This window comes from Branchiostoma belcheri, unplaced genomic scaffold (assembly GCF_001625305.1).
Source record: "Branchiostoma belcheri isolate BF01 breed outbred unplaced genomic scaffold, Haploidv18h27 scaffold41, whole genome shotgun sequence".
Lineage (NCBI taxonomy): Eukaryota > Metazoa > Chordata > Leptocardii > Amphioxiformes > Branchiostomatidae > Branchiostoma > Branchiostoma belcheri.
In genome coordinates, this window is record NW_017804032.1 from 737,201 (window position 1) to 750,392 (window position 13,192).

At 42.5% G+C, this 13,192-nt stretch overlaps 1 protein-coding gene and 1 long non-coding RNA gene across 3 annotated transcripts in view; one reads left to right on the plus strand and one right to left on the minus strand.

Moving 5' to 3' along the window:
- Nucleotides 1–4,108: 4,108 nt before the first annotated feature.
- On the minus strand, nt 4,109–6,099 carry LOC109477873 (transcription factor Sox-14-like). The gene is given in 2 exon segments (XM_019779325.1): nt 4,109–5,539; nt 5,541–6,099. Coding segments are annotated over 2 exon segments (750 nt in total). The 5' UTR covers nt 5,841–6,099; the 3' UTR covers nt 4,109–5,089.
- Nucleotides 6,100–9,015: 2,916 nt separating this feature from the next.
- LOC109477841 overlaps nt 9,016–13,192 on the plus strand; it is a 25,020-nt gene continuing 20,843 nt past the window's right edge. For both annotated transcript variants that reach the window (XR_002140695.1, XR_002140696.1), the window contains exons 1-3: nt 9,016–9,068; nt 9,566–9,633; nt 11,252–11,388. This is a non-coding gene — a long non-coding RNA (uncharacterized LOC109477841). The remainder of the gene's footprint in view (nt 9,069–9,565; nt 9,634–11,251; nt 11,389–13,192) is intronic.

Sequence of the window (13,192 nt, forward strand, 5' to 3'; positions counted from 1 at the left end):
ATACATTCTATATAGAGAAACTATGCTACCTCACTTCATACACTGAAATTCACATTTCCTATGCATTCACATTTCCTTAGTCCTAACAAGCCCCAAGATGAGTCTTTTATTTTCTGGGTGGTCCCTGAAAATCAGTCAAGGGCCCTTCCAGTAACCATTTTCCGTCAGAATTTGGGGTATTTTTGCTCCTTGAGGGCCAATATACATTGGGATAGTGTGGTTTCAACTTAGCATGTAGATAAGTGACTAAAATAATAGTACTGACTTTGAAAAATCGGGCTTCCGAACTGCATTGGATGCCTTTAAGCAGTCGCATGCTACATTATACTACAAATACAATTAGTATATGCAAAGTAGCGTGTATTTATGAATGTAAAAACTCTTCTTTTCGTCACCTTTACTTGTAAAGTACATGTATGTGCATTAAAAAATGACATGGCACAATTTTCCTTTCAGTGAATCGATTAGTTTGCATGCTGTTCTCACTTACATTCATTCAACCGTCTTATCTGATGACACACTTCAGAACAAATGGCTTGTGGCAAACATCATTTGTGAAACAATCGACAACAATAATCGGAGATGGCATGTTGTCTTCCTTGAGTTGGTTTGTATGGTTGTTATCATGGCGAATCTAGAGATAATTTTTCGATTACACAGTCTTGTCACTTATAGGTAGGACACCAGAGGCAGAGGGGCACTGCTGGTCTCTCTTCTACCTCCATGCTTAGATACATTTCAAAAGATCGTATTTGTAGAGATTTAGATTATCTGCCAAAAAGATAGAAAGATAAAAAGGAATTGTAGCTTTTTTAAAGAAAGGAAAAAGATATAGTACGATGCTCAACTGAAAGGGAAAAGAATTTTTGAGTTTCGCTTTGGAAAAGCGACATTGCTGAAAAACAAAATGTAGAACTTCTTATACTACCTTTTCAAATAAAGTACATTGTACTTGTGTGTTACCATTTTTCATCCTGTAAAATGTTACTGTTATATTGTTACTGTTACTGTGATGTTAATGTAATATCATTCATGTAATAGAAATCTAAGAATATTCAGTTCATTTGCATTGAGCATCCTCAATGGTCAACACCTGCCACCTTGCCCGTCCTATCCACCAATGAGAACGTCCGATGTATCTGTAGTTTTCAGAATCCGACAGCCAATCCGCAGGCTCTTTATATTAAACATCATCGGGGCCAGGTTTAGATGTAACTGTTGGTATTTCATGTTGAGACGAGTGTGTGCTTTAAGCATGAAGAATTGTCTTGCAAGAAAACTTAATTCGGTAAGATCTGGAGCAACATCTAAGATGATAGCAACATGTAGTTGAGCTCGTAGTCATTTCATAATGAAGCTAGAGAGGTTTTTACGTAGAGTATAGGTGAAAACCAAATGTACGCTTATTGTGTTATCCTGTATATATACTCAAACTATGCTATAGTTAATTTCTTCTAGACATAGTACAGCATAGTTACACATGATGTCTTTAGTGTAGACGTTGCCAAGAAAAACATATTAGTGCAGCAGAGTTAAGATTTTGGATTTTCTTTTTGTGACAATCGTGGTATGATATAATTAATGTTTGATCAAAATTTATCCATAAGCTGTGGTAACAAGACTTGACTTCTACTCAAACGTATTTCGCAACATTGTTACATACAAAGGATGCTAAAATGGTCCGAAGGTATTAAACTACAAGAAAACACTTGTGTACGCTGTTTTGTGTATCAAAGTTTGTGTCTGTTGTCATAGAAACTGTTATTTTTGGGCATGAATTGCACCGGAAAGAGTTGTGAAGAGAGATACTTGTGTGGAATTGTGAAACAGTTCGTGCTTCCAATTTCATGACAATATCATCATAAAAACAGCTTTTATTCTACGGAAATCTAAATGCTAAGTCTGTGTAACTTTTCCTTCCAAGTTTGTTCGCACTGCTCTATTCCTGCTCGGTTTTGTGACAGCGCGGCGTGTGCGTGTGTGAGTGGTGGGTGACAAACGTACCGGCTACACCATGACTACCGCGTTTTCACGGTGCCGCCGTCCGGAGTGCCTGCCAATCTACCTGTGTGTTCGGGGTGCTAACCCCAGGGGCCCTTCATATTCACGGGCCTCGGAGAGAGACATTGTTCCCGGTCATCTCAAAATATACTCTCCTTTGATGACGACCGTGTCGGCTTTCAGGAGCAAAAATTAGCAAAGGTTTTGATTTCCTTGCTTGAGGAGACGTGAATAGTCGGTGAGTTGGGACGAAATCCGCCCGGACCCATACCAGGCGTGGACGGACACGGATGAATTCCATTGAAAGGCCGTAGAAAGGCTACTGAAAGGGGCTTCACGCCAGCTTTTCCCTGTCGCTTTTGTACGGGAAAGTCACACACGGAAATCTGTACACACCTGTATGTGCGGAACACTATCTCCGCGACACTGGCCGAGCCAGGCCATTATGTCGTTACGTCTTTTAATGTCAGGCTTGCGTGCTTGGAGAGGTGCGCCCAAAAATGTCCCAACGCCCGCGGGCGCAAACTTTCGTTCGCCTTAGTTTTAGTGACGGCTGTGACTTCCATTGAATTGAACATCTTGTCTGGTTTCGCCTCTTTGAAATAGAACAAACCCTCGCAGCCCTGGGGTGGTCTCTTAAAACCCCACCCCGTTAAAAAGGCCTTGATAGCTCGGGACAACACAAATCTTTACCAGGGGAAAAGCACATTGACCACTGCGGCTCCAAATGCCACGTCCTTTACGTCTATTCCCAAAAGGTGGTATTCAAGTAAACGTAGCAATCAAAGCCTGTCAAAGGGAACCCAAAGCACATCATGTAATAATGGGGAACAATTAACCATTATGGGGGTCATTTGATTTGCCTCACCGTTTTGCGTCTTTCATTGTAATTCCCTTTGTCCTTGGGCAAACAGTGCAGAGCCATAGGCGATACTCAGTCATCTGGTTTTGTCAGACACCGCACCACACACAGAAGTTACACGGAGCAGAGGGCTGGGATCTCCCGCGTACTATGTCGCCCTGCGGTTACCCCGGTGCTCACGGGGTTGAAGCGCCGGATTTCGGCAGGCATTTTTGCGTTGCCCTTTCTTAGGGTGGTATTTATTTTGGCCTTTTCTCCTACAGTTGGAGCCCATTCACAACAGCGCCATTCAGCTCCATTGGGCTTGTCATCCGGCTACGTCCAACCTTTCAATTGGGGCTCCACCCTGCCTATTCACGCCATTCTTCTCAAGCCTGTTTAGGTCTGTTTATTTATACCCGGGTCGTTCTATTCAGCCTTTGTTCCAGTATGTATATTCTTTTGTCATGTAGATCAGACGCATTATACTCATTGTTCTCCATTCAATCTTTGTTATTCAGTTTATCTACAGTTGATCGCTCATTTATTTATTTATGTCAGTTCGGGGCATTCAGCGGCTCATGTATTTTTTATTATGTTGTTATTTTTGCCTCTTGTGTCACTGCAGCCCCCTTTGTATAATTAATACGCAGAACAAGCGAGGACAATGAAGGTCTACAGCGGCGCACCTATTCAAGCCATCCAGCTGTATGGCTCGTGAAAGGGAACACTACACACAGGCGAACAAAATAGCCCCCCGACACAATTGTACCTAAGCCCTCTCACTAACCTACGGTCTAGAGCAAGAAGAAAAACCTGGTGCTCGGCTCGCACCCTGCCCGTAATTTGTACACAAACTTTAAAATCCATCTGCTAGACTTAAGAGCAATTTAGGGGCGGGTAACAATACAGACAGTGTCCAAACAACAGCCATGGATTGGACCCACTTAGATCGCTATGCTAACCACACAGGTTACATTTGCTCGCATCCCGCCTTTTTTTCGCGAGAAGCCATATACAAGACTGCCTTCCTTTATGGAAAACACAGGATCGCATTAAGCCACACCTGCACACAAAAGAGGTGTTTGCGTACTCCCCCTCAATGGAAAGAAGAAAAACAGGACGTGGTTTTAGAAGCCCTGAAAAGGGGACTGACTGACTAAGGACCTCTGCACTGAGAGCAACACAAAAGGGAAGCTCGTTACCTGGCCGGAGATTGAAAAGGATATGAGTAAGAAGGAACAAGAACACAACACACAGACTAAATCTGTTCCACGGGAAATATAACACGACCAACTTTTACTTTGTTCGAACAAAATCGAAACACGTCAATGTTTTACAGGAACAAAATGCAAACCTTCAACTCTCTTTAAATAACATTGAAAAGAGCCCACGGCTTCACAGGAGTACTGAGAAATACGTGGTGTGGTTGTTGTTTCAGACAGTACACATTTGCTGTTGCAGGGAAGAATTGTAAATCTTAAGTTAAACCATATTCTCTCTCTCTCTCTCTGGCGATTTAACAAAATATATATAGATATTTCCGACTGCAACAATATTATACATATTTTTTAGTCCTAACTCTCCAGTGTCAGTCATTATACAAATCTGATCTCAATCACTTAGATTAGTGTCACAAAAATTAAATACACATCATTTGAACATTATTCACAACAATCAATGGAATTTACAGCAAAATCACGCCGACTTTAGTCGGTTTTCCCCTTGTCCACAATAATAAGAGGAACACAAACGAACCCGTCTAGAGCTCCGTTCCTCAGTCGTCTTGTACAAAAAAAATCTTTATAAGCTCAGAATAAAATTACAATCCAAAAAGGAGTAGGAAGGAAAGAAGAACCATATGAAATCGTTACTCACATAGAAATATGAGCACTCGTGCCAACCCTCTATGTTGCAGGTAGCAGTAGAAAATGACAACATCGCATCCCAAAAAGCAAATTATATCTGAAAGTCCAAGAAAGAAGTCTTTTTCCTTTTCCAACCAGACTCGCTGGAGGAATCCAAGTGTCCTAAATACACCTATGTCTATAACCTCACCGTCCATTTGGAGTCGAGCTCTGACTGTCTTTCTTTGAAGACGCGTCCTCATGACTCAAGTTGTTAGTTACAAAGTTCGTCTACGGTATCTTCTTCTTTTTAATGTCTATACATTTTGCCACGGGCATGTTCAACTTGTCCGCGTCGTCGTCCAAGTGGTGCTAACATGGCTCAGGTCCTGGTGATGTTTTACATGGCAGGTGTCGCTTGTGGGTGCCCCGTGCCGGTGTAGTGCTCCATGTCCGGCTTGACCAGGAGGTAGGCTACGGGCCGCCGCAAGTCTTGCGCCGCCGGCGACCAACAGTTGCACGGTACGACGTACTGTTGGCCGTGAAGTCCAGGCGCGGTGTGCGTGTGTGTGTGGGGCTGGGCCGTGCAGAAGGCGCTGCCGGCCGATGGGTACATGGCAGAGGAGTAGAGACTGGCGCTGGCGGAGATCTGTTCCCGCATGCTCTGGGTCAGCAGGTCCGCCTTCGAGTAACTGGTCGAGCCCAATGGAGAGCCCCCGTCTAGGTATGGCGATGTTGTAGGCGGAAAGAAGGCCCGCATTTTGTCGATAGACAGTCCGGTAGGAAAGCCTGTTCCCTGTGTGGTGACAGCACCGGCCATGGACCGCATCATAGGGTCGTCGGCAGAGGGGGATACATGGTATGGGAAAGGCGTACCTGTCCTTGTTTTTCAGCAAGTTCTTGGGTTTTCGTCTGGGCCGGTACTTGTAGTCGGGGTGTTCCTTCATGTGTAGGGCACGTAGCCGCTTGGCTTCGTCGATGAAGGGCCGCTTCTGATCTTCTGTCAGAAGTTTCCACTCGGCTCCAAGACGCTTGCTGATCTCCGAGTTGTGCATCTTGGGGTTTTCCTGGGCCATTTTCCGGCGCTGTCCGCGTGACCACACCATGAAGGCGTTCATCGGCCGCTTGACGTGGTCGCTGGGTTTGGCCATGTCGTCCGGGCGCTGCAGCGTGGTTGCCCCGTTGAAATGTTGCGGTAATTGGCGTGGGGAGTCCGTGGTGATCGCTTGCACTGATCCGAGATCAGTTTGTCGGCAGAAACTATCGTGATGGCTCGAAGAATACGGGGTGACACACGCCGCAGGCCTAGCCAGTCGCAAGTGCTACCTCTCGCCGTCTACTAATTCAACAAACTGCGCTAACTTGCCACACAACAACAGGCGGCAAAGTTCAAAGAGCTGGCTTGCTTCCGCCCATGCGCACACTGGCCTTTTGAATCTACTGACGTCACGAGTTCCTTCTTGGCAACCAATCATATATCCTCAAACAAACTCGACATCACCAGCTCCTAAAGTTTTACAAGACCATTCGTGATTGGCTGAAATTCGAAGACTAAGTTACTCCCGCCAGAAATATATACTGCTCGCTCATTGGTACGGTCTGAATTGTGAAATGTAATCCTTCCTCTCATTGGTGCAGACGATTAAAGCTCAAAATGGCGACCTCTTCAAGGTGAAGATACGGATTTTTGGACCGTCAAGTTTTTGGGAAATATATCACCATGTTTTGCTCAGGTTCCGAAAGTTTTGCTCATTATCCGCTACATATAGCCCAAGGACAGCGGTGGTAATAGTTGCGTGTTTCTGTGAGAAGCCAGTGTGTAATTTTCGATGGTTTTTAGCTCAGATATTTCTGACGAGAATTCGGAGAAAGCACCGCATCATGATGTGCTGAAATTTTGGAAGCTGAGTGACATATTTTTCTCAGTCTGCATGATATCAATCAAAACTCAAAGCAGCTGGTCCTAAAATACTAACCAACGACATCCCAACTTCGTGGAAAATGAGCTCTTTCATTTCTAACCTCTCTTGACTTCCGTAAGCTATACCATAAACGGTTTGTTTGCTCTGGCTCTATGCGATTCTTTGCTGAAGAGTAAAGGTTATCAATTCTGGGGGGTAAAATGAGAGAGAAACAATGGTCACCTCTATCAAAAATTTCCCTCCTTATCTCAGTAATGGCCTGTCTACTAACAGCGGTTGTTGTCCCGCAGAAGTTGGATCGATTCAGTGGATGAATGAGGGAGGGAGATAAAGGGTGGTTTGTGTGTGCCCGTGTGGTGGTGGGTTAACTTTGGTTGACAACATTGAAACGCCGTTACCCGGGTTTTCAGCGCCAACTGCGATAAAGGTGATACGGAAACAATATCAGCGGGCACGGGGTCGGCAGTCTGAAGCATGGTTTTCCACTCCTTCAATCGCATCCCACAAACACTATCACCTCACAGCGGGATTTTCAATTTCCTCCATTCTTGATGGATGCTGGACTTGTCTTAGCGCAAGAATGGCGTCCTGACAACCAAAAGATGGGCACTTTATTCCCCTTTACACGGGGTGTCAAACAGGAGAATGTTTTATACCCCTGCTATATTTCTTACCTGCCCCGCATGCCAGGTGCTTTCAGACTTTATCAGTTTTATTAGGCATTACTATCAGCGGGGCATGAGTTTTAATTTCCTGGCCCAGAGTGTGTTATCGTTAGGGGCACCTAAACAGGCAACCCTGACTGAAAGAGGTGAAGTGTTCACCATTGTTCAGGGTTAGGACAGGCTTTGTCACTTTTGAATGACACATACAAAAGGGCCAATATTTTTTCTTCACGGTAGCACACACAGGCCAGATTTAGGTCCACCAGTGAAAAGAATTAATTCCAGACTCTGAAAAGCACTTCAAATGCACCTGTCTGATAAACATAATGGTTTTTCAGAGGGATGACAGTTTTGTAGGGAAGGGGATGAAGGCTTGCTTACAAGCCACCGCCACGCTATCTTACTATACATGTATTACTTGCAGTTTCAAAAAGCCCAACCATGCATGGTTGGAAGATTATGTTACTTTTAAGTCTCCAAACTTGCCACAAAGTATGTGCGATTGTAATATTTTCTGGGAAAGACTGAATAGAATCCCGTGCTCTTGATTCATGCAGTGTATGATAACATTACGACCGGGTAGCCATACAGCAAGCTGTGCGGCAATGATTATTGAATGACAATTTTCTCAGAAATTCCACAAATTTCATTAGAATTGTTATTCTGAATCTGTACACTGCTCTTTGCTTCTATAACAATGTTATTGATGTCATTAGGAATTACAAACATTCTTTAGAAATGGGAAACCGCACTACTATGCATATCAACGGCACCTTGGTTTCTTTTATTTACATACCTGCATGATTTGTGTGTTGACTGCGATTACAATGTATACTATGTGGCTATGAGGCAAAATGTTTATCATTAAATCGTAGTGCGTACCACCCAATACTATAACCCACGGATACCAGTATCGTATATTCATAAATTTCGGTTGTGGGTATTTTGAAACAGCCAATTGTTTTTGTTTGTTTTTTTATAAGAATTTTGAAAGTATCTTTATTTCAATTCACACAAGTCCATTAACTATGTTGATACCTTGATAAGTTTAAAGTTTAACATTCAGACTCTACAGACATTATAGGGAAATGTAAAAAAATACAGTACCTGAGTACCAGTCAGTCATATAGGTATCCTATGAATGACAGGACATTTTAAAAACTCTGTCATGCATTTCAAGTTCATATTCAAACTTGAGTGATGTCAGTTGGAAGACAGTATAAACTTTACAGGATTAGAAACAACTGATCTTTCCTCATCACTAATGATAATACACCCATAAGACATACTCAGCATCTCCTCTAAGTCAATTGTTTATCCCACATTTCCCTCAGGGTGAAGATGCTTTGTTCGACAAAACGACACCGCAGATTAACTTTCCTGTGGTATTGTTATCTTCAACAAACCATATTTACTGGCTTTTGTTTCGGTGAATCCCTGCTGCCTTTGTCTTGTGGTGATACAGATAATGAGATTAACTTCCAGCCCCAAAGTGGTATTTCTCCATGTCAATGATCATTCATATCTCGCTTGTGAAAACTTTTCCAAGTGAAATCAGAGTAAATGGAAGCCGTTTTTAATTTTATCTGCCATTTTTTGCAGTTCTGGACAAAGTACCTAGAAATGATGTATTAGCTAAATGGTATGATTAGCTAAATGGTATGATAGGGCACACCAATTTAATCTATGGGATGTCAGATTTTTTCAGGAAAAAAGTGAAGTGGGCATCCTGAAAGAAACATCCTGTGAGTGTGAGGATCCATTGCTGCAGTATCATCATCATACCACCCAGGTTAATTCATCAAACAATAAATATTTAACTTTTAATGCATTGATGAATAAAAGAATTGTAACAACAAGGACTTTCTTTAATTGTTGGTGCAAAAATATAATCATTTAATAATGATTTATGGGTTGATTCATATCCTGAATGGTACAACAATGGACAAACATCACATGATCTTACGAGTGTTTATTATCGTTTTTATAATCCATGAAAAGAAACTCAAATATCATAACCAAGAAATTGATTGGTTGTGACCTAAGTATGGCCGCAGTTTGGCATTTTCATTGTAAATCAACAGATAGTTAGTTATATATAGTTATGTCCGTAACTTAATTTATTTCATAGAACAATATTAATATGATAGTTAGAACACACTGGCTAAAATAAAAAAAATGTGAAAGCTTACAGAGAAGAATGATGTATAATTATTTGAATCCTTACCCATCAATCATTTATGACAGCTACGTTCTGTATCAAACACACCATTGTTTTCATTGCCCCAGGCTTGACCAGTTGAGACAGGGACAGGGCAGGAAGTGGCCATGTGCTGTCAAGTAAAGGCTAGCGTGAGGTAATGTCTGTCTCTTTGTACTTTCCTTTTGTGAGGAAGCATAATGCTACTCTCCAAGCAGAGGTTTAGGTTTTGGCTTATTTTGGATGACTGTATCAGGCTTCTTCTCTGTGCTGGTATCTTTTTTTCGCCAGCGCATCTTTGGATGGCAAATTGGGTACTGCCCTACCATGCCCGTAGCCAGGATTTTGAATGGGGGGGTTCTTCCCACTGCTTGAGGGGACCTCGAGCGCCGTAGGCGCGAGGTTCCTAGGGGGGTCCGGGGGCATGCTCCCCCGGAAAATTTTGAAAAATGAACCTTCTAAAATGGCATTTCGTGCATTTTCAAGAGGATTTCCAAGAAAAAATCAGAGATAGATTTTTATTCAATGACAAAGGGAACAGTTTTTCTACATAAAATGTGGACCAAAAAGTGGACCTTTACATAAAATGTGGACCAAAAAGTGGACCTTTACATAAAAAGTGGACCAAAAAGTGGACCTTTGAGCCTTGTGGGGGGGTTCTTCCGAACCCCCCGAACCCCCCCTGGCTACGGGCATGCCTACCAATGATACTGTCTTGCAACCACCAAAAGATCTGCTTGGAGATTAGCATAATGCCCAATGTGGTTGTTTTTTAGAAGTTATCGTAATATCTCCTATATTCCCTAAGTCATGTGATATCTTGTCTAATAATACTAATTTGTAGCCATTTCTTGTGACCTACCATTTTTGCGAATCTTTCATCTTGCTTTAATGATAACAGCACAAGTAAGAGGCCGAATGCAACAAAATTTGTTTCTTCTATGCTATCAAGTTTTCTATTAGTTATATGACTGTTTTCTTGCATATAGAGTCAGATTTAGGTTAGATCAACAATTAGTAAAAGAAATAGGCCTTGTGCAACTTTTTGGTATGGTGGATGCTGCCTGGCTAATTTGATACTGTCTTTGCGGCCACCAAAAGATCTGGTCGGAGATTACTTTTTAGGTGTTTTGTCAAGCTTTCTATTTTCTCAGCTTTCCTCTGGGTACTGCTACTAGTAGTATCGTCAGCTGGCAATGGTGAAAAGTAAAGGTTTTCTCCTGTAACTAGCCCCAGCAAGGCGCTGTACATAGAGTGATGATAGTAGTTGAAATAGTCAGTGAGAGCTCTCACCGTGCCAGGACTATTGTAGTTTGTACTCCTGGTTATGTGGACCAGACAGGTGGGAGAGATTTTGTATTCTGGGACTCACAAAGGAAAGGTTCCCGGCAAGATTGTATCCTCAAGCACCCCTACTTCCATCCTGGTTTCATTTTCCTCCCAGGTAGGTGGATAACAAATTGTAACGATCATTCCCGCGGATGAAATAGAAAAGTGATTGTCAGCCATCAGTGATCTAATCATGTATGTTCCTCCCCGGCAAGCAGTTTGGTGTCAATTGGGAATAAAAGCGGGCAGGGAAGACGAGGAAATTGTTGCAGTTTTCCACTATTCAATTTTCCATCCCACAATTTAATCATTTCATTTCCACAGATGGCGGGTGGAAATCGGCATCTGTGTGCCTGTAATCCTAACGTTCTCCCCTTTTCATCAGCATTCAATTTTTGGCAACAGCGATAAAAACGGTACTCATCGCCGTTTTTTCATTCCCGCAGATTATCACGTCTTCGGCGCAGAAAGAAATCCAATCCATCTTTCCGCAGTCTCCTTTGGTAGCTCGTTATGGGCAGGCCCACTCCAGCGATATTGGGAGAACCCGCCTAGGGAGGGCAAAACGCCCCTGCGAGAGCCGGTAACCACGTCTCATCAATTTTTATTTTATGAGTCATTACACCGAGGGTGACAGGAGAGTGTGCGTGAAATTATTAGTTACTTGAGCAAGTGTTGTTACATGGGGAAACATCCATGGCAGATTAGTGCGGCCTCGGCTGGGGAGGCTGCGATACCAGATTGCCAGATCAATTGACTTGCATACACCTAGCACACAAAGGCAGCTGAAGCCACACTGTGTACCTGCGTACACTACAATAGTGTAAAACCATGGTGTATAAACACACAAGGGAAGGGCGGCTATTTACAACTTCTACTGTTCCCTTTGTTTGTTTTCAAAGGGGAATTGTTTTGAGTTTCACAATAATGGAGGTGACAAAACAGAGCCGACACAAAGAGAAGTGAATAGGCAAGTTTAATAAATTGATGGCTTTAGAGCGGTGTGGCCGTAGCCGTATTCATGACTATATCTCGATTCAATATTTGCTTTGGTACGCTGTGTCTTTCTATTAGAATATACAAAACAGCACTTCTCTTAAGACCTTTATTCTAGGCTCTATCTATAGAACATATCCCTATTATATTCAGCAAACAAATGTATGATGTAAACATGAATTTGGAAATATTTCTGGTCACCTATGGTGCTATTGTACAGACTTTCCAAACTGACCACAGATGGAAAATGTGTCAAACAATTTGATAAAAATAGAAAGGAAAAGAAAAGCATACACTGACTCAAAGAGATAGCTTTGCAGCTATTAACAGCTCAACAAGTTATTGTGTGGCCTATACTCGTGGATTATCGTGGATAAAAAGGCTCAAGTCTGGTATGTCAATTCATGAAGGCATTGTGAGCAGTGATGTTCGTATGGTAACGTTCCAAAAGAATATCATTGTGTGTTCAAAACATCCTTGTTGGCTCCTTTCAACACCACAGGATGTTCTATAGACTGTGGACTAGAGATAGCTTATAGCTGTCATTTTCAGCCCTGTATATGTGATGAAAATAGAGACATGTCTTGTATTAAAGCATTACTTAAATGGGGTAACCATTAGATGAAAGTATAAGGTTGTGAAATACTAACTTTCCATTCATTTTCAAGAGTACTAGTCAGCCAAATAAGGAGAATAGTTTGCTAGATGAGTTTGGCCTCTGTAGAGTTTTATTTGTCTGCTATTAATAGGGAAATTGTTACCTTACTGCATTCTCACTCTCCAGGCCAATTATTCTCCCAATTTTTGCAGAATTCTGTTATCTACAAGTACAACCCCTTATTTTAGACCATAGTGGAGTCTATGTTTTGGTTCAAAATACTGCAAGCCAATTCCTGATTGGTCGGAAACTGGCCAATCATTATGTACCTTTTGAAGCAGCCCATAATATTTTTCTTTCTTCACAGGAAAGCTCATTCTACCTTAGCCTCCTTCGCAGTCTTGTTGGGCGTGGGCGTAATTTTTTCTCTGAGCGACGCTAGTAATATGCCGCCGCGAGGGACGATTTGCTGCCGAGGGACTTTTGCCACGGAGAGAAGGTTTCCGCGCTCCAACAAGACTGCTTCCAATCGGCGAGTTAAAAGGACCTCGGATTAAGCCAGCCTTTCATAGAGGCTATTAACATGTTCGTGCAGGTCCAATTCACATGTTCGCGCAGGTCCAATTCACATGTCCGCGCAAGGGTAATTCATAGATACGCATGACACGCGCTCGCCTTTGTCAACGGTTGGTTTATTAGCTTGCGTTACGTTATAGTCGAAGGTTCCAACAGAGAACATTGGTAATGTTACAACAAAGCCATTGGTGTGCATATTTAAGCGTCCCATGCAAAC